This window comes from Trypanosoma cruzi, genomic scaffold, assembly GCF_000209065.1.
Source record: "Trypanosoma cruzi strain CL Brener 1047053516643 genomic scaffold, whole genome shotgun sequence".
Taxonomy (NCBI): Eukaryota; Euglenozoa; class Kinetoplastea; order Trypanosomatida; family Trypanosomatidae; genus Trypanosoma; species Trypanosoma cruzi.
The window spans coordinates 1-19,891 of NW_001849323.1; the positions used below are offsets into that span (position 1 = coordinate 1).

A 19,891-nucleotide genomic window follows, 5' to 3' on the forward strand; every position below is an offset into this window, starting at 1 on the left:
CTTTGGGTGTGGACGCCGCACCCCCACCAGTATGCATATCGTAGTATGCGCACTACGACGATGCAGCTGGCACACCTGATACACGAAGTGGTGCATAATAGAAATCATTATTTCCAAGTGAACCTTCCCAAGAGGAGCGGTATTGGCAATCGACTCCACTACAGACCCCATCGGACCCTGCTAGTGCTGGTTGATTTCAGCAAGGCTTTTGACTCCATAGATCATCGAGTCCTCAGTTGCTTGCTGGCTAATATTCCGGGGGTGGATTGTAGAAGGTGGCTTAGAAACTTTCTATGTGGTCGCTACGCGAAGACACGAGTTGGCCACAGACACAGCGATCGGCGTCCCATGCTGCGAGGAGTTCCTCAGGGGTCCGTGCTGGGACCATATTTGTTCTCCCTTTACGTACACCCACTTCTCAATCTGCTGAACAGCTTTGCGGGTGTCACAGCAGACATGTATGCGGACGACCTCTCTATTATCGTTAAGGGGCAGTCCCGGGAAGACGCCATTCCCACTGCCAACATGGTTCTTTAAAAGCTGCATGCGTGGAGTCAGGAAAATGGCGTGACCATCAACCCGTCAAAGTGTGAAGCTGCCTGGTTCACACTTTCCACGCACACGGAGTCAGATTATGATCGTGAAGGAAAGTGGCCGCTGGTAGTGGCTGGATGTCAAATCCCAGTCATGACCATGGGGGCATCGCGAACTACGAAGCTTCTCGGCATGGATCTCGATCCACGACTGACGCTAAATGTGGCGGCCTCCAAGCAATGCGCTGCCACTTCGCAACGGATATCGCAGCCACGCTGCATAGCGCACAAAGAGGCGGGACCATCTCCACATGACCTACGCACGTTCGTCATTGGATACGGTGCTTCCAAATTACGCTATGGCAGCGAGCTCATATGGGCAGTAGCGACGGATTCAGCGAAGAATGAGATGCAGAAGACGTACGCAACTCTAGCACGCATTGTCAGCGGAGTTCCGAGCACTGTTGAACCGGAATCCGCGCTACTGGAGGCTAATATGCCACCGCTCCACGTCCTTTGCCTGCGCGCGCGGCTCTCAATATTTGAGAACACACGCGCATGTCAGATGGACTGGATGCGGAGACCCCCGCCTGAGCCACCACCTCGCGCTGGTTTCCGCATCTCGTCATTATCTCGGGACGAGCTATATGCCTTCGTAGACGCATACACAAAGGACTATGGCATCACCGAGAGCTCACCACGCGAAGAGCGGTTCTTTCGCAGCTCCATTCCTCCCTGGTTTGCGGCCTCCGCTCACCGGGTCACCATCGGTGTGGAACTTCCGATAGACCTCTCAATAACGGACGAAGAGGAGCTGATAAGGGAAAAGCGCAGAGTCAGCGAAGAGGCTCTAGCGCTGCACAGCCATCGTTCGTGGATACTAGCGACCGATGGCGGTGTCGACGTTCCCAAGTCAGCAGGGGTTGGAATACTGCTTTCATCCCTCAACTCATCGGAGATAATAGAGAAGGTCAGTGCCAACGGCGGCACACGCCCATGCAGCCGCACGACGGAGTCCCGTGCGCTGCTTCTAGCCCTAGAGACGCTGATGATCCCTCGTATCCGCCACAGGCGTAAAAACCCTGCTTGTGGTTACGGACAGTCAGTCTCTTCTAGCGGCTCTAAACAAGGGCCCGCTCAGTCAGACAGACTGGACGGAGGATCAGATCTGGCAGCGTCTCTTAACACTGACGTGTGCTGGCTGGTCCGTGCACCTGCAGTTTTGTTACGGACATTGCGGAGTACATGCTAACGAGCTTGCAGATCAGTATGCGACGCAGACTATGGAAAGTGGACAATACACGGAGCAAGGAATTGCACCTTTATGGCATACGGATCTGCTGACATGTTTTACTACCCAGCTCACCAACAAGTGGCGTAGTACCCTTCGTCAAGACACTCATCGCTACTTGCTTTGCGGCACAAGGCCATCAGATCTCAGCGGTAAGGACCTGATCACTCAGGAAGTTCTACACCGTCAGGAACTGGTTCACCTCGCTAGGTCAAGGTGCGGGGAATCTGAGCTCTGGGACCGACCATACTGGGCCGTGAGAGATTGCACGAACCAATGCCGTTTCTGCAACATCTCACCGGAAGAGTCTGCATATATGCGCTCTAACAACGATCCAACTGCACCGGGGACGGACACTGTTCCCCCGTCGGCGAGGGAGGAAGACGTCTCTCCAGTAAGGCGACGAACCGTCACACGCCGTCGGAAGGAGAAATGTCCGCACTGTGATTCTACATTGACGGGATTCTCGAATCTCGTCAGTCACTGTCGGTCATTTCATCCGGAACATCCTCCACCGCTTCCCGAGCTCAAATGTGATTTCTGTGACATGGTTTTCCCCACACGGAGAAGCACCGCACAGCACAGAATTCGCTGCGCACACAACCCAGACGCAACACGGCATCGAAACAGCAGTGTCAGGAGGCGATCTCTGCTGCCGCAGGATCAGCCAGCTTCCACAAACACGCCAATCGGCCCGCAGGAAACCTTGCACCATCTGCTTCTAGAATGTCCAGGCACATTGGCTGTGCGCCAACGGCTGGGCATTGAACAGGACCTCCGCCTCGGAAAGTTCTCTCAATGGCAGTTGCTTCATAGCAGGAAACTTTTGTCGTTGCTCGACCACCTCTTCGGCACCCAGGTGGCACTTAATAGCTACACGCACTTATAAAAGAAAAAATAAAGACTTTAATTTGGAAACCTTTTTACTTCTGTGTCTGGCTTCTGTATGTTGCGGTGTTGTTGTTTTTTGCCGGTGGATGTAATGGGCGTCACGCCACCTTTCTATGCCCCAGCTTTTGTTATAGTGCTGTGGGCGCCCCTTCTTTGTGGCTGCGTGCTTCTTGTAGAGGCAGATGGTCCAAATACTTCTCGATTGGCAACGCTTGTGCGGGCTTCTTTGTGCGCATGTGTGGGAAATAGTTGTTCATGGGGATATTTTTAGTGGTTGCGAGCAGGCTGTGTTGCTACTGGAGTGGTGCGAGGGCAGCTGGACGGCTCTCGTTGCGTCATCTTGCCAGATGTGTGTGCGTGAGAGCGGGCAGCATTCGTGTGTGCCTCGCTGGTGGGGTCGGAGCGCTTTTTTGGTGCGGTACTGCGCGTTTTCCGCTTTAGCGACGTGCGTCTTGTCGATTGTGATCAACTGTGGCTTCTTGTCTTGCCGCTCTCTTTGTTTGCTGTGAGTGGAACCCCACTGTTGCGTTCCGCCTCTCCTGCATTTCCACTCCTCCTTTTTCCCCCAGTTTGCATAGCGGCGAAAGAGAAAAGTTAAGCGCACAAAGCGGCAACTCAGCCAAACTGAAGTTAACGTCACTTATGCTCCTTCAGGCGCTGCTGGTTCTGTCCGCGGTGGTGGTGGCGGTGGCCGCTCCGGACGGCACCGGGAAGGTGGAAGCTCCATGCGTCGGTATCGATCTCGGCACGACATACTCGGTTGTGGGCGTGTGGCAGAAGGGAGATGTGCACATTATCCCGAACGATATGGGCAACCGTATCACGCCGTCCGTAGTGGCCTTCACGGAGACTGAGCGTCTCATTGGCGACGGTGCGAAGAACCAACTGCCGCAGAACCCGCACAACACGATCTACGCGATCAAGCGACTCATTGGACGAAAGTACAGCGACGCCACGGTACAGACTGACAAGAAGCTGCTGTCGTACGAGGTGGTGGCGGACAAGGACGGTAAGCCTAAGGTGCAGGTGGAGGTTGGCGGTAAGAAGAAGCAGTTCACGCCCGAGGAGGTGAGCGCGATGGTGCTGCAGAAGATGAAGGAGATCGCGGAGACGTACCTGGGCGAGAAGGTGAAAAACGCCGTTGTGACGGTGCCCGCGTATTTCAATGACGCCCAGCGGCAGTCGACGAAGGATGCCGGCACGATCGCGGGGCTGAATGTTGTGCGCATCATCAACGAGCCGACAGCAGCTGCCATTGCGTACGGTCTGAACAAGGCCGGCGAGAAGAACATCCTTGTGTTTGACCTCGGGGGCGGCACCTTTGATGTGTCGCTGCTAACGATCGACGAGGGCTTTTTTGAGGTTGTGGCAACGAATGGGGACACGCATCTCGGCGGCGAGGACTTTGACAACAACATGATGCGCTACTTTGTGGATATGCTGAAGAAGAAGAAGAATGTGGACGTGAGCAAGGACCAAAAGGCGCTGGCGCGGCTGCGCAAGGCGTGCGAGGCGGCGAAGCGGCAGTTGTCGTCGCACCCAGAGGCACGCGTGGAGGTGGACAGTCTGACGGAGGGCTTCGACTTTAGTGAGAAGATCACACGCGCGAAGTTCGAGGAGCTGAATATGGAACTGTTCAAGGGGACGCTGGTGCCAGTGCAGCGCGTGCTAGAGGACGCGAAGCTAAAGAAGAGTGACATACACGAGATTGTGCTGGTTGGCGGGTCGACACGCGTGCCAAAGGTGCAGCAGCTAATTCGGGACTTCTTTGGCGGCAAGGAGCCGAACCGTGGCATCAACCCCGACGAGGCGGTGGCGTACGGCGCGGCGGTGCAGGCAGCGGTGCTGACCGGAGAGAGCGAGGTCGGTGGGCGCGTTGTGCTGGTGGACGTGATCCCGCTGTCGCTCGGTATCGAGACGGTGGGCGGCGTGATGACGAAGCTGATCGAGCGCAACACGCAGATCCCAACGAAGAAGAGCCAGGTGTTCTCAACGTACCAGGACAACCAGCCGGGCGTGCTGATTCAGGTTTACGAGGGCGAGCGGCAGATGACGAAGGACAACCGCCTGCTTGGCAAGTTCGAGCTGTCCGGCATCCCGCCGGCTCCGCGTGGCGTGCCGCAGATTGAGGTAACTTTTGACGTTGACGAAAACAGCATCCTGCAGGTGAGCGCCGTGGACAAGTCGTCGGGGAAGAAGGAGGAGATCACCATCACGAATGACAAGGGTCGCCTGAGCGAGGAGGAGATTGAGCGCATGGTGCGCGAGGCTGCGGAGTTTGAGGACGAGGACCGCAAGGTGCGCGAGCGCGTGGATGCGCGAAACTCGCTGGAGAGCGTCGCGTACTCGCTGCGCAACCAGGTAAACGACAAGGAGAAGCTTGGTGGGAAGCTGAGCGCGGATGACAAGAGCGCCGTGGAGGCCGCAGTGAAGGAGGCGATGCAGTTCCTTGACGACAATCCTAACGCTGACAAGGAGGAGTACGACGAGGCGCGCGATAAGCTGCAGAGCGTGACGAACCCGATCATCCAGAAGGTGTACCAGAGCGGCGGGGGCGCCGATGGGGATGAGCGGCCGGAGCCAATGGACGACCTGTAGGCACGCACGCAGGTCGCCGCCAGAGGCGATAATAGGAGTGCAGCAACCACTGCTGCTGCCTTAGGGAGAACGCAATGCTGCCGTATTCTGACCGTAAACACACTGGTATGGCACCAAGCAGTCGAAGGAGGGGTGAGAAAGAGAGGATTGCACGAACGAACGCGTAGCCCCTCTGTGTGGCCCAATGTTGTCTTTGTACGGAGCCGCGAAACTGCTGCTCTGGTTGCCTTTTCCCATCTTCCTCTGACAATGAAAGCCATGCAGGTGGCGTGAGGTTGGCAACGGTATGAAGAGAGTGAGAGGGTGGGAAAAGAGGAGGAGGGAAGAAGCGCGGGCAAGTAGACGGAGTTCTGAAGCGATACAAGATTTGAGAAGGTGTGTAGGGAGAAGAAATGGTGAGAGGCGCCGCACGCCCCGCATATGTGGTTTTATGTTGTTTTTATTTCTTTAGCATGTGCGCCAGGTGCGGGGTGTGCGGTCCTTTTTGGTTTCCTTCTGTGCTTTTTAGACACTGAGTACGTTGTGTTTTGTGGCATGAACACTGCGCAGTGCGGATGATTGTGAGTGTGCACGTCTCTTTTTGCTCACCCTCTCTCTCTTTTTTTTTTCTTTTTTTTAGGGTGCAGTAATTCCCCAGCAGTGCCGCTGTCTGCGGCGGAAGCTGCGTGACGGGTGCCTGCGGGAGCTTAAGCTTGGGGAGCAAATGTCACTGGCTGCGTGGGGGGCGGCGGCGATTATATCGACTGTGACAGCGGGTTTTGCATCTCTCCCGTGCGTGGTGCTGGCCGTCGCCTGGGGCGCTTGGCCACTGCAGCTGTGTTCGCAACGGAGCCGTGGCATTTTGTTATATGTGGGCGAAATGAGCGGAGCGGTTTTATTTGCAGCCAGTTAAAGAGAACAAGAGGGATTGGCGAAGTGATTTATTATTATTACCATTATTCTTTGTGCACGGCGGTTTTTCTTTTGAATGCTCTTATGAGAGCTTTTTTGTGTGCGTTGTTGTTTCATTCTTTCTTTTTTGTAATTTTTTTGTCATTGCTGTGTCGGGGTCACGATTGTTGTTGCATTTATTTGTTTTGCGGGAATTCCTCTTGTTGTCATGTTAGATTTTAAATTATTCTTCTTTGCTTTTTATGGCGGAGGCTGTTTGGCGGGATGAAACCGAGTGGAAGGGGACATCTTGATTTGATTGTTGGCTTTGATGATTGACGTATTGGATTTGTTTTTTGTGTGTGTTCTCTGTATTATTACTATTATTTATTATTTTTTTTGTGTGTGTGTGTGAGTGGGTGGCGCACATTGCACAAACTGTCGCATTTCTAGTGATTGCTGTTGATGCCGTTGATGACGGGTGAGAAGCCATCGAGCAAGTTTCGTGTTGTTCTGGCTCGCAGCAGTTTGAGTGATCCCTGCTTGGGAGTCCCCTGTAGTAACTCAGTGCCTCCTGCTGATGGGCCTCAACGCGATGTACCGTGTTGCTCCGCTGTCACGGTGAATTCAGCGAGTGTGAAGTCGGACGTCATGCATGCGGCGGACTTTTCCCAGCGAGGACGGTACGGTGGTGCCATTGTGAGGGTGAGCGAGCTGCAGAGGTCCGGTGGCACGCTGCCAACCGTTTTTTCATCCTGCGAGGAACCGTGCGGCAATGAGGGCAATGTGAAGAGGAAGCCCCCGGCGAAAATAGTTTGGCATGCAACGGGTATTGCGGATGCCAAAAGGGGAAAGGTGTCTTTTTTGCCCGACGACACTGCTGCGACTACGATACCGGCACAGGATGCAGTGGGTGGCGGGAATGGAGGAAGGCGCATGCCCACCAGGCGCGGTAAAAGGAGGGCCGGTGGCAGGGGTAAAAACAGCCGAGCCACACCGCGATGCAAGATAGAGCGAGTGCGAGAGAAGAGCAATAGTTTGCAGCTAAAACCCAATGGAGAGCCATATGAGCATCGTTGGTCCACTGTGAACGGCCGTCGTCAGCTGCAATACGGCGGTCGCACGTACAAGGGTAGAGCCGCCCACCAGCTTTGGAGTAAAATAAAGACCACACACTCATCGAGGGGTCCGACTTCTTCACATAGGACTTCCATAGCAAAAAACATGAAAATGCCAAAAAGGGAAATTAGGGAACGTGCACGTACTGGATTATTAGGCGCAGCCGACACCTTTTCAACAAGTTTTGCTGTTACGAATTCTGTGACGACAAATCCCAGGACGTCAATGAGCGCCCCTCCTCCAACTTTGGTCTCTATAGCACGAGCCAAACTGTTTCTTGATGATGACGAGGAACCCCTGCTGGAAACGGGTGCGAGTGCCAATGTAGTATTTGTTTCCGAGGATGATGAAGAGACGGTAATTAGCCCGGAGACCTCGGAAATTTCGAGTTTGACATCTTTTGGATCAGACAATGAAAAACTGGCTGGCAGCGAAGGTATTTTTGGCAGCACGAGCTCGTTCAGCACAGATGATGGATATCGTCCTGGTAGGAATTTCACAATGGCACCTGTGAATAGCCAAGACGTTGGCTCTTCAGCGGGAAAGAAGCCACCTGCGGTGGTTGAGCATGAGGGATGGCTGTACCCAGCAGAGTTGGTGCCGGTTTTGTGTGAGCAGAGGTTTGCTCACACTTCTTCAGCCCCCAAAGAGGTTGGGAATGCTGGAACGAGGGGTAATGGAACTACAGGGACAAGCAGCCGCATGGGATCAGAGGAAAACAATTTGGAAATCCGTCCGAGGGTGAAAGGTTTGACTTTCCTTGGTTGGGGTGACTGTGCAGATGTCTCTTTGTCGCTTCACCATCGTCGGGATGACGCGTCTATTGCTCCCAGTTCGGCGTACCCCTTGCGCTACGAGGAGATGGATGCGTTGGATGACTTTTTGGAGGTAGTTGGAGAGGATTTGTTCGTGGCAGGCGATGAAATTGGAGGTATGCGATTTGCCCCATAACTCTTTGAAATACTCAAAGTGCTCTAAGAGGCCTCACCTCCCCTTGGGTCTTTTTTTGTTGAGATCAGGGAAAATTTGGTCGGGGAATGTCGTTAAATGTTCGACTAAGTAAGGGCTATGGATGTGTCTCTCTTTACGCAACGGAAGTGCCCTACTGGCGAACAAGCGAGAGAGGGAAATAAAGGGGGTTGTGTGTGTGTGTGTGTGTGTGTGTGTGTGTGTGTGTGTGTGTGTGTGTGTGTGTGTGTGTGTGTGTGTGTGTGTGTGTGTGTGTGTGTGTATGCGTGCGAGCATGCTGTGAATAAAACCTTTTAGCTTTGATATTTATTTATTTATCGTTTTGTTTTCCTTTCTTTTTTTTTTTTTTTCTTGTTGCTGTTGTTTGATTACCGCTAGCTGAGATCCTTATGTGATGGCGTTGAAACACCCTAAACGGCAACGACCATTATGCCTGTTTATACGGCGCTTACCGCACGATATCACTGAAGTCAAGCTGAAGGGCATTATTCTTGAGCGAGTTGGTTGTGGCGATGTGGGGGATATGATAGATGTTTCTGTCCTTCGCGGTTGCCCACGCCGTGGTGACCGACCACATGTTCTTTCCACAGCCATCATTGCCTTGTGTCCAGTGCAAGAGGGCGACAAAAATGTCGCGAATCGTGTGGTTGAAGTGGTAAAAGAAATCTTTGACGGCCGTGTGGTTTTTGATGGGGGCGACGATGTCCCCGACGCCATGGCGTCAGTGGTGGAGTGGGTGCCGGTGTATTTTGGCATCTCAGCTCCTATCAGGCATGGTGCGGCTGGGAAGAAAACTAAAAATATTGCACCGCTGGAGTGTCGTACTGGCAACGTTGAAGATGATGAGGATTATAAACGCTTCTGCGCAGGATTAGAGAAGGCGGCATGCGAGACGCAATCCGAAGAGCGAATGGAAGAGACACAAGAGCTCGGCTGTGAGCCAACACCTGAGGCCGCGCCGAAGTCTCTTCTTGTGCAGGAGCTTCTTGCCGAGTGTGGGCATCTGAAGAAAGTGAAGATGATAAAGACGAAGAGGAAGGAGAAAAAGAAGGAAAAGGAGAGGGCAGGGAAAAGGAAGAGGACAACGACGAAGGAGGCGGCGAAGCACGATAAAAAGGAGTTGCTAAAGAAACCGCCTCGCCAGAGTAAACAGGAAGGAAATGAGGCAGCGGCACCGGAGGAGTTCAAAGCGGAGGGGAAGAAGGTGCGCAGGCTGCGAATAATCAAGGCGGATGAAGGCGGTGAGGCGCTGGCAGAGGTTGGCGGCACACAGAAGGAAATAGGCGTGGACGCAGAGTCAACGAAGGCACGACGGCGTAAGCGGCAGCGAGAGATGAAAAAAGGGCTGCGGCGGAGGGTCAAACAGAGGGATAAGGAGGCACAGGTTGCTGCTGAGGCGGAGTCTGATCGGGGCAAAGCGAACGCGCGTCGTAGGGTGAGAAAAAAGAACCGCCAGAAGGCGGAAGGCGAGAAGACGGGAAAAGCGAATACCGCCGAATTGTCGAGAAGAAATTCAAAAGAGGGAAAAAAACATGCAGGGGAAAGCGGACAGCAGAAGAAAGAGCCGACACGAAGGAAAAACAAAATGAGGGCGCGGAATAAACATCGTCCACGGGAGGAGGGAGGGTGGAGTAGCCATGATGCCCCAACAACATGAGTACACACATTCCCGCTGAAAACAGGAACAGAAATATTGCCATCCCGCAGGGGATCGCTCGGTGGACAGGAGTAAGGAGAGTAATTGGTCTCGGCATTCAGGCTTTACAACCGTTGCAGGAGGAAGTAAAAGGACATTGTGGTGAAGGACGCAAGAACAAGCCATCGGATTGAGGAAACAGACAGCCACCGCGGTTTATGTTAGACTTTTTTTTTTTACAAATTCCGCTAAAGACGCTTTCGGTTGTTGTTGTTTTTTTTTTTTTTCTTTTCTATTTTTTTTTTTTTTTTAAGGCAATGCACGATAAAAACGCCAAGAGAGAAGAGTGCAGGTAAAAATAAGGATCGGTTAGACCCTTTGTGTTGTTATTGTTGCTGTTGGAGGTGGAGGAAGAAGAAGAAGAGGTTTATGGAATGTACTGTTGGTTAAATTAAAACTTTATACTTTGTTTTACTGTACACAGTAAATCCTTACTTGGAGCAATGGGTTTTGATGCCCGCATATTAAGTGCCACTACTCCCAAATGTCTAAATTGAAATGGATGTTTGTCGGCGACATCGGAGTTTACCGGTTTTGTTGTTTGTTTCTTTTTTGTTGTTGTTGTTGTTGTTGTTTTGTAAATAAGACTGGATTCTTCTGCTACTTGTTTTGAATGGGCTATTGCATTCTCCTTGGCATTGTTGATTAGCATTTCCTGTGACTTTCTCTATCCCTTTCTTTAGGTTGTGAATACACACACACACACACCGATTACATAATTATACATACATTTATGTAGGAGAAGCCAGCGTCATTGTTTAGTTCATTCCTTGTTTTTCCTTTTGCTTCTCTCTTTTTTTTTTTTTTTTTATTTTGTCTTGAGCTTTTTATTTTTGACGTTTTGTGTGGTTCCACGATTCAGCGATGCTTTTCTACCTAATTGGGACAATTGTTATTGCGGCTGTTTTTGCCTGGTTGACAGGCATTCTTGGCTTGAACTCTCACTCACATGCCAAGACGCCGATGAAGACTGCGATAACGGAGAAGAAGGTGTCAACAGAGCGAAAAGAAGTCTGCGTTTTATTCGGGAGTCAAACGGGGACGGCGGAAATGTTTGCAAAGACGCTTGTGCGGGAGGGGACACGACTGGGGGTTCCTATAAGAATTTGTGATACGGAGAACTACGAGGGGCACGACCTTGAATACGAGCATCTTGTGATCATTATCTGCTCCACCTACGGCGAGGGAGAACCCACGGACTCGATGAAGGCATTCCACGACTGGTTGATGGATGACAGCCGCACCCCCGATGAGGAGCTGCGAAATGTCAAGTACGCCGTATTCGGCTTGGGCGATCGCCAATACCGTTACTTCTGTGAGGAGGGCATTGTGGTGGATCGTCGCATGGCGGAGTTGGGGGCGCAGCGTATATATGGCCTGGGCTGTGGCAACGCGGGGGAAAATATTGAGGAAGACTTTGATGAGTGGCATCGTGACTTGTGGCCGGCGGTGAGTCGCGTGCTCGGCATTGAGTTGCGTCAACACGCGGAGGAGCCGATGGAGCCGGCGTGCCGCATGAAAGTGTGGGAGCCATCCGAGGAGGCGTCCCTCCCGTTCCCAAAACTTGCTTCCGTATTGGAGCCAACCCAACGCCTTCCGGCGTGGGCGCCGTTGACCGCGAATAAAGAGCTTCTGCGTAACACCACCGAGCGCAGCACACGATTTATTGAGTTGAGCATTGAGGACACCATCATCTCGTATCAAAGTGGCGACCATCTTGGCATTCTTCCACACAACACCGATGCGATGGTGAATGCCTACCTGCAGATACTAGGTGTCAGTGAGGAGGAGGCGATGCAGGTGTTCTCCTTGCAGGAGAAGAAAACTGGCAAAAATGTATTTGCAGCCCGTGTCACGGTTCGAACTGCACTCAAGTGGTACATTGACCTCGCCGGACCGCCAAGGAAGTCCACATTGCGTGCCTTCGCCCACTACGCGAAGGATCCGGCAGAAAAGGAGGAATTGTTGAAATTGTTGCGCGTGGAGCCGGAGTCTGCGAAGGAGTACGCCAAACTTTCAGCCAAGTTACGGACCGTTCATGGGTTCCTGCGAAAGTACCATACGATTTCGGTCCCACTTGAGTTTTTCCTTGAGATGATGCCACGTATTGCTCCTCGCTACTTTTCGATTTCCTCCGATCTCCTCTCCCATCCCGGCAGACTTTCCATCACGGCGGCGATTTTAGAGGGAGGGCTTTGTACAGGAATGCTGCGGGAACTGCAAATTGGAGAGAAAATTCCCGTGTTTGTGCGCAAATCAAAATTCCACCTCCCGTTACGAGAGAAGGAACGGCCAATTGTGATGATTGGGCCCGGAACAGGCGTGGCGCCCCTTATAGGTTTTCTCCATCGCCGCAACGCATGGAAGAAGAGGGGCAATAAACTTGGCAAAGCAATTCTCTTCTTTGGATGTAGGCGGAAAGAGGAGGATCACATTTACAGCGATTTTATGACGGAGTGTTTGGAAAACGGAACGCTGTCAGCGTTGGATGTCTGCTACAGTCGGGAGCAGGCGACAAAGGTCTACGTGCAGCACCGTGTGTTGGCTCGTGCAGATGAAGTTTGGGACATTTTACGCGAAGGAGGGAATATTTACCTCTGCGGTGATGCAAAGTACATGGCAAAAGACGTAGAAAGAGCGCTGTTGGAAATCTTGCAGGAGAAGGCGCTCATGAGTGAAGAAGATGCTCAGGCATACCTCGCGAAGCTTAATAATATTGGGCGATATTTAAAAGATGTTTGGTCTGCATCCTAGCGGTCATGGGCAACTGGGGTATAAAACAACTGAGGGAGATTTATTTGTACGGGTTAGGGCGGGAAATGAGAAGGAGGGAGAGACAAAGTGTACACCAACAAACATGTATATCACCGCCTTCCCGCGGCGTCCCAGTGCTCCAATGTTAAAAGGGTAAGAAAATAAAACAAAAAAAAAACAAAACCGCATCATCGTTTTTTGTTTTGTTTTGTTGTTGTTGATATTTTTGTTGGTCTTGTTTGTTTGTTTGTTTGTTTTAAATTATTATTATTATCATAATTTTGTTTTTATTTTTATAAAAAGATAAATAAAAAGCAAAAGAAAAAAAAACGATACCGAGAATAACGGGACAAGAAGCACTGCAGGACGCCATTATATAATAATATTTTACTGTTGTTTTGACTCAGCGTCCATTGTCGGTGCGTATTTGTACGTAACGTTGCCGTGTGAAGTGGCGGGAGGAGATCTTTGACTACCGCCAGCAGTTGCCTCTGCAATTGAAGAGGTCTGTGACACATTGAGTAGGTACAAGAGCGGCTGAGAGGAAACGCAGGTGAGTGACTCTATGCGTACTGGATATGTTCCTCAAAGCCATCGCCCCCACCCACCACCCCGCTTATCTAAGCCATCCCAAGCCGCTGTTGATGTAACGCATGGGATGGAAGCGGTTTACCTGCCACTTAGGTACATAGAAATAGATATGAGGTGGGAGCATGTGTAGATGCGGCATAACTTCCACTTTTGATACGTTACATGTTCCAAATGGTACGAATTACAGAAAGTTGAGTACGGAATACACCCGATGGTAATGTTTCTTCTTGCAGTGCTTTTTGTTGTTGTCTTCTCGGGAATTTATATGCCGTTATTATTGTATATATATATATGGGCCCCTGGGAGGGGAGGAAACGGTAAAGAACGAAAAAGAAACAGGCCGGTTTTTTTTTCCCCATTTAATACTGGCCTTTATTGTTGTTTACGGATTTAAACTCTCTCTCTCTCTCTCTTTCTTTCTTTCTTTCTTTTTCACTACACATGGAAGGCAACACATTTCTTTCTGTTGGATTTTACCCTTTTAGTGTTATATCGTTTATTCATTCACTGCGTGGTTGCGTGTGCAAATTGCCATCACGTCACGCAAGAAAAAAAGGAAAAAGAAAAAAAAACATTATTGAAGAAAAGGAACTCCCCACTACATGTGTGTTGTAGTGGCTGCTCTCAGCAACCCGACCACTCGCATTTTATCGTAGCATCATTTCACTTTTAAACGACGCCTTGGTTTGATTGGGCGATGTCATTTACTGTGCTGGCCTGCACGGACATACGTGGGGAGAAGGTTAACGTGGAGCTGCCGTTCAGGGAACCGCCGGCCGCACTTGCTGAACTCTATAGTACACTGGAACACGTTTTCCGCGGCGAGGAAAAAGACATCAATACGAAACGGGTCGAAAAATCTACTCGTCCTTCGGAGCCGTTTACAGTCAGCCGCGTGCAGAGGTATGAAGAAGATACACAGGGGTGGGTGGAGCTAACGGATGTACGACAACTGCGGGTGCACGATCAGTTGTACGTGTTTCGCAAGCATGCAACAAGAGATGACATATCGTCACGGCGCGATATCCCAGCGCCACGCAGCAGTTTGTACTTTTCTGGCTTGCGTTTATTAGACGTGGCGAAGGTCGATGCGGAGCATGGGATGGGCTTAAACCACACAGGGAACAGATCCCCATCGACACCAATAATCCCCTATTTATCACAGCGACCAGGCGCTTCTGTTGGGACAAGAAATGCGAATCGACGAACAACAAACGATTTTAGCAACACTGCACCCGTATTTCATGCGAACTCTTCTGGAGGGGTGACGAGTAATGGCACGATCGTGCCAGCCACGGAGCACGGACGCAATGTTTATTTTGGTTTAACGGAAGGTCTCACATCTGAACAGGTGGATGTGGTGTTTGCTGTTGGGGATTCAAACCAGCAGGGATACTTGACTGTGCGTGACCTTCAGGGCATTTTCCATACCTGTCAGATTCAGTTCCCAGCGGATGTTGTGGAGGACCTTCATCGCTTCTTTGCAAAGGAAAAACGGGGTGAGGCGGTCATGACGCATCAGGATTTCTACGACTTTGCACGGGAGTTTGTCCAGACGGTGAGTGTTGCTTATTTTCGTTTGGGCATCCATGAACGTCAGAAAGTTATCGAACAGGAGCGTCGTGAGAATTCTGCGGCTTTGGACGAGCTTCAGCTTCAGAGGAAGGCACTAGAAGAACGCCTAGAAGCCGTACAGAGGCAAATTACGAAAGAACAAGAGAAGAAGGCACGTCTGCGAAACGAGTTGGGGGAGTTGGAGAGGACGAATGACCCCGACTGCCGCGAGCAGGAACAGAGGCTTCTTAATAAGGAATTCAGCGTATTCCAATATCGGCAAAAATTGCATCAGGAGGAGAAAGATTACGAGCGACTGGCGGCTGAGCGACGGCGGAGGGCGCCGAGCATGGCACTTGGAAAATTGCCCACGTAGAATGGCAGCTATTCATACCGGCCGCGCGAGTAACTCTCAACCGCGGCAAAGGGGGGGGGGAGGGGGGAAAAGAAAAGAATAAATAAATAAAAGGAAAAGGGAAAGTGGTTTGTTTTATTGTGTTGCTTCTTTGTTTGTTTCATTTATTGTATCTTGTTTTTTACCCCCATATCTTTTTTTTTTTTTTTCTCTTTCTCTCCCTTTCTACATCTATACATACACACACACGCATACACATACAAATGTACACGAATACCCTTCGCCACGTATTCTTTTTGATGATGCACTAAAGACGTGGAAATTTTGTGGGAAAATAAATAAATCTCGGCTTCGCTTCTATTCTTTTTCTTACACGTCCCATTATTTGTTCTGCCGCAGCACCCCGCTTCATTCTGTGCGTTTGGTTGATTTGTCTTTGTATCTCTCTCTCTCTCTCTCTTTCTGTGTCTGTCTTTCTCATGTAAGTTTCTGAAACGTGATTGAAGGGGCTTCTCTGGGAGACAGGCGCTCAGGGAAGATTGACTGTGTGAATGTCTTTTGACGCTCCTACAATTCCTGGCCGAGGCGATTTTTGGGGCAGATGCTGCAGTCCGTACGACGGGTACGTCCGTCTCTTTTCCTTGTGGTTCCCATGCGGCTGAAGGGAACTCAGGGAATCGTGTCTACTGCTACGAGTCATGGAAAAATGAGCCATAGTCTCGTCTCTGCGCCTCAGCCTACTTCTCGCATGCCAGAGGAGTTTTTCCTTCCCCCCAATTCTAATCGCTGCCGGCTATGCGGCGAGGTGCAGTTCAGGGGATTGACGCACACTGGGTCAGTATTGCATCAATCCGTAGAATCGATCATGTGGCTGTTAGTCGCCAGAGCCAAGAGGCACCCCAGCGGCGCTGTGGGTGTGTCTCCGGAAGCATCTAGCGCCTTTTTTCTGGAGGAAACGCGGCGGTGGGAACGAGTGCTGGGTCATTCCTCTTGTTTTACTCTCGCCCCACACATGCAAGAGTTCGGCGAGACGGAAACAGGCAATGAGTATGTCACGGCGAAGTGTTCACCCGATATGGCGCCAGAGAATTTGTGGCGTCATGTCATGGGGCGTAAGGCGTCACAATTACGCGAGAAGCTTCATGCCTTGATGGAGTTGGGTTTGTTGAAACTCACGACGCCAAATGGGGATAAAACCGACCCCAACAAGTTTTACCGAGACGCTGGGTTTCAACGAATGGAGTGCATTGGCGACCACAATTGGGGACATTCTGTTTGTCACCGGCTGGTTGTGTTGTTCCCGGAGGTCAACTGGCGCACGCTGACGAACACGTCTGTTGTCGATGCCCTCCGCACGGTACTGGAGAGCAACCAACACTTGGATTACGTCTTCACAGCACTCCGCCTAGATGAGATTCTGAGAAACTGTGGGACGCAAAAAATATCAACCAAATTGAAGGCGGATGTAATAGAGGCGATTGCAGGGGAGTTGCATGTGGCGTTGTGGTCACTTGAGCCATATGACACGGATGGTATCAGCACACGTTTCTCTATGCACGGTGCAACAGTTGCACCTTCTTTGGCAATTTTTGTGAGAGTTTGCCTGAACGAACTCATGGATATTATTCTTTACTGCCACATGGCAAAGTATAATGTACCGCTTGTGCGGGCCGTTGTGGAACTTTGCCGCCGTGAGGCATATCTCATGGATTGGCTGTCGTCGCCATATTACGCCCTGAGCAAGTCACGGCGGTGGCGATCGAGCACGACTGGCAGGCCGCGCTGGATTCTTCCCTCACCCCCGCCGCTGCATCATGAACCGCAGCCGCAGTGCTGTGGCGCCAGCACACACATTGCCATTTCATGGGCGTATGCGCCAGTGCCAGTGACAACCCCCGATGAAATTTATGACACGGAAACGGTTCTCACAGACGGATTGCTGCAGGAAACGAAAAGGCCAGTGACAGCCGCGGTCGAACGACACAACACGTGGCTTGCCGCACGTGAGTTGATGCACACCTGCGATGCCTTCAGGTTACTGTCGAGGACACAAACTTAAAGGACTGTTAGGAATCAAAGATGTGAAAGAAGAATGGAATGTCACTCAATGACTTTCTCTGCATGCCTTTCTGCCCCTCTGTGCATAAAGGTCTGTGGAGTAAATAATTGTCGGTGGCCACATGCCATTTTTTTTTCTTTTTCCTCTTGTCAAATTTGCCGGAATTGTAACCTTATGATAGGCTAACAGCCGTTTGAGGAATTGCTATTCATTTGGGCAAATGACTTGTGTTTGTGTGTACTTTTAATGCATACGAGATATGCGCGTGTCACTTGTGTGTTTGAAAGGAGAGCAATGAAGAGAGGGCAAGTGGTATTGACTGAATCATGCTTATTGTGTTTTTTTTCTTTTTTGTTTTTTGTTTTTTTGCTTTTTAGTGGCTTCTTTTTTTCTTCCTGCATGCCGTCAGGGTCGTCGTTTAGGCGGCAGGACAACAGAATTGGGCTGATCGGCTTCCCCGTGCAAAACTTGAGCCCGCCGCTCAAATTTCTTGTTAACAGCTCGGATCCTGAAGTGTTGGTTCAGTTGACGTTGGCGAGCGGCAGGGGTTTTGCAAATTTGAGTGGGGCGACGGGTGCCCGCAACCAACCCTTGCCGAGTTTTGAGACGGGACGCAGCATCCGGCAAGAGGGCCAGGAGGAGGAAAGGAGGGACAGTACCAATTTAAAGAACTCCTGTCAAAGTAAAATGATGTCTTTTATGTTTGGAACGAAAACAAAAAAGTCGATTTTGCAATCGGATGAGATTGTCTCACCCGAGTACCACAATTCCTTTTTCTCCCGGGAAGGGGATTACACAAATGAAAAGGTTCGAGATAAAGGCGTGTTAAATACACGTAAACAGCAACCATTGTTCTGTAATCAGCATCGATATGCGTTAATGTATGACATGAATGCACTTGAAATGGAGCAGCGGATGGAGATATGGAAAGAATTTATTCAGGAACTTTATATCCTTGTGATGGAGCAAGAATTGGTAAGATGGCGTCTTTGGAAGGCGACTGTGTACAGTGCATCGGCTATATTTACTGCAGCGAGGAATACTATTGCATCTTTCCTTAATTATCTTGTTGAGATTGACCTTGACACCAGCTACACGGAATACAACTTGACTGAGGCTGAGGGCACATCTCTCTCAGCAAAAAAAAATTGGTGGCCGGGTTGGCACCGTGTGGTACGTCCGTGGAGGAAACAACAAGTGAGTAAAAAAGGTACAGTTGCGGTTGTTTCTACGTCATTTTTAAATAATAGCTCTTGTGCGAAGAAAAACATCTCTTTTAGATCACCCACGCCTCGTTCTGTTATTGGAGGCGAACTTGGACGTGTCAACGCTGCATTGCGTGTGCATTTTATTGAATACGTTATCCTACATCTCCGATATAAACTCTGGGAGGAAGTATTACTCTCAAATCGGTCGATAATAAGAGATAACATGGACGCACTCGAGTATATTCCTAATATTAGTTTTTCTTTAGCAAATAGCCAGAGCAAAAGCATTCACGGTCGATGGGAATTGTTTCTTGGAGGGTTACGCTCAGTGGCATTCAGTACAGTTCCTAGGGCATTTGATTTGTCTGTTAGTTTATACTTTGATTTGATGTCAGATGTCTCCGCCTCCTCCCAGCGTTCACGACAATATGGAAATGCAACAGGGGGACAGTATAGGGGCAAACGTTTAGGTCTAAGCTCATTGGGTCATATTGTGCATCAAAGTGCTGCAAACAGCCTCGCTGGGCCCGGTGGGGCTTCCGCTCGGGCCTACTCTGAAGATGATAATACAATATCAGTGGGTAGTGATATCATTGAAGCGGACGCAGGTCCTGGCGAGGATGCATCACTTTTGTACCGCTCGTTTTGTGGAACCGGTGATTGGGTCTCAAACACCCCTGTGTCATTTCTGAGTGCAACCGATCCGACGAACGCAACTTCTCCTGCAGCGCACGCGAAGGACCACTATAAAGTGAAAGACTCCACCCTGTTTGAGCCAACAGCTCTCCCAATTACATGCCCATCGTGTTCCACCCATCTCGGAAAGCATTTGGCTCTCCCTATTTCTTTGGAACATCTTGAACGCCATGAAATATTGACTTGTGAAGCACTGGAATTTAAACAAATTTTACGTTCTACTGAACAGGAGTGGACTTGGTCCACTGAAATTCTTACGCCAAACTTATCTCTTGTGAGAGGCATGGGTCAACTCCAATGGAGGCGTATACGCAATATGTTGTTACAGATGGTGGAAGAAAAATCTATTATGTTCACACGGTACAAGGACGAATTGCGGTTAATGGGGTTATATCTGGACTTTCTAGGGTTTGTCTCGACACTGGAACGAAGTGCGATGAATGTCTTTTATTTTTTCCGCTTTGGCCTAGAGAAATGTTCCGGTACAACCCCCTCGCTGCAGTAGACTGTGCATTTCTTGTAATAATGCCCGTAAGTGCTGGGTGGTATGTGCATCATTGACAGCTGCTGCTGCTGCCAGTGTTGTGCCTCTTTATTTTATACACCAGAGAAGACTTGTCTTTCTTTCTTTTTTTTTTTTTTTTCCTTTTTTTTGGTTTTGTTTTCATTTTTTTTTTGCCTTTTATCTTTTTGTTCGTTTGTTTGTG

At 50.3% G+C, this 19,891-nt stretch overlaps 7 protein-coding genes across 7 annotated transcripts, besides 18 other annotated features; all 7 read left to right on the forward strand.

The window, feature by feature from the left end:
- Window positions 1–11,559: a sequence feature (heterozygous, non-Esmeraldo-like haplotype).
- Window positions 3,358–5,313, forward strand: Tc00.1047053506585.40 (glucose-regulated protein 78, putative; the record flags this gene model as incomplete). Its single annotated transcript, XM_804724.1, has 1 exon — window positions 3,358–5,313. One exon carries the CDS (start codon window positions 3,358–3,360, stop codon window positions 5,311–5,313), a length of 1,956 nt encoding a protein of 651 aa, XP_809817.1.
- Window positions 6,556–6,584: a sequence feature (AT_rich).
- Window positions 6,649–8,253, forward strand: Tc00.1047053506585.50 (hypothetical protein, conserved; the record flags this gene model as incomplete). Its single annotated transcript, XM_804725.1, has 1 exon — window positions 6,649–8,253. One exon carries the CDS (start codon window positions 6,649–6,651, stop codon window positions 8,251–8,253), a length of 1,605 nt encoding a protein of 534 aa, XP_809818.1.
- Window positions 8,443–8,540: a microsatellite.
- Window positions 8,592–8,624: a sequence feature (T-rich).
- Window positions 8,666–9,928, forward strand: Tc00.1047053506585.60 (hypothetical protein, conserved; the record flags this gene model as incomplete). The annotated part of the gene is made up of 1 exon (XM_804726.1): window positions 8,666–9,928. One exon carries the CDS (start codon window positions 8,666–8,668, stop codon window positions 9,926–9,928), a length of 1,263 nt encoding a protein of 420 aa, XP_809819.1.
- Window positions 9,301–9,367: a sequence feature (GA-rich).
- Window positions 10,181–10,218: a microsatellite.
- Window positions 10,520–10,542: a microsatellite.
- Window positions 10,741–10,782: a sequence feature (T-rich).
- Window positions 10,832–12,721, forward strand: Tc00.1047053506585.70 (P450 reductase, putative; the record flags this gene model as incomplete). The annotated part of the gene is made up of 1 exon (XM_804727.1): window positions 10,832–12,721. The coding sequence occupies one exon, from the start codon at window positions 10,832–10,834 to the stop codon at window positions 12,719–12,721; it is 1,890 nt and encodes a 629-aa protein (XP_809820.1).
- Window positions 11,560–12,063: a sequence feature (areas merged during assembly that could not be assigned to a particular haplotype. This can correspond to areas where the two haplotypes were merged or to regions with more than two copies in the genome that were merged during assembly.).
- Window positions 12,064–19,891: a sequence feature (heterozygous, non-Esmeraldo-like haplotype).
- Window positions 12,947–12,978: a microsatellite.
- Window positions 12,979–13,035: a sequence feature (AT_rich).
- Window positions 13,708–13,743: a microsatellite.
- Window positions 14,010–15,242, forward strand: Tc00.1047053506585.80 (hypothetical protein, conserved; the record flags this gene model as incomplete). Its single annotated transcript, XM_804728.1, has 1 exon — window positions 14,010–15,242. One exon carries the CDS (start codon window positions 14,010–14,012, stop codon window positions 15,240–15,242), a length of 1,233 nt encoding a protein of 410 aa, XP_809821.1.
- Window positions 15,351–15,448: a sequence feature (T-rich).
- Window positions 15,448–15,498: a microsatellite.
- Window positions 15,663–15,700: a microsatellite.
- Window positions 15,823–17,280, forward strand: Tc00.1047053506585.90 (hypothetical protein, conserved; the record flags this gene model as incomplete). The annotated part of the gene is made up of 1 exon (XM_804729.1): window positions 15,823–17,280. One exon carries the CDS (start codon window positions 15,823–15,825, stop codon window positions 17,278–17,280), a length of 1,458 nt encoding a protein of 485 aa, XP_809822.1.
- Window positions 17,619–17,674: a sequence feature (T-rich).
- On the forward strand, window positions 17,680–19,689 carry Tc00.1047053506585.100 (uncharacterized protein; the record flags this gene model as incomplete). Its single annotated transcript, XM_804730.1, has 1 exon — window positions 17,680–19,689. The coding sequence occupies one exon, from the start codon at window positions 17,680–17,682 to the stop codon at window positions 19,687–19,689; it is 2,010 nt and encodes a 669-aa protein (XP_809823.1).
- Window positions 19,805–19,876: a sequence feature (T-rich).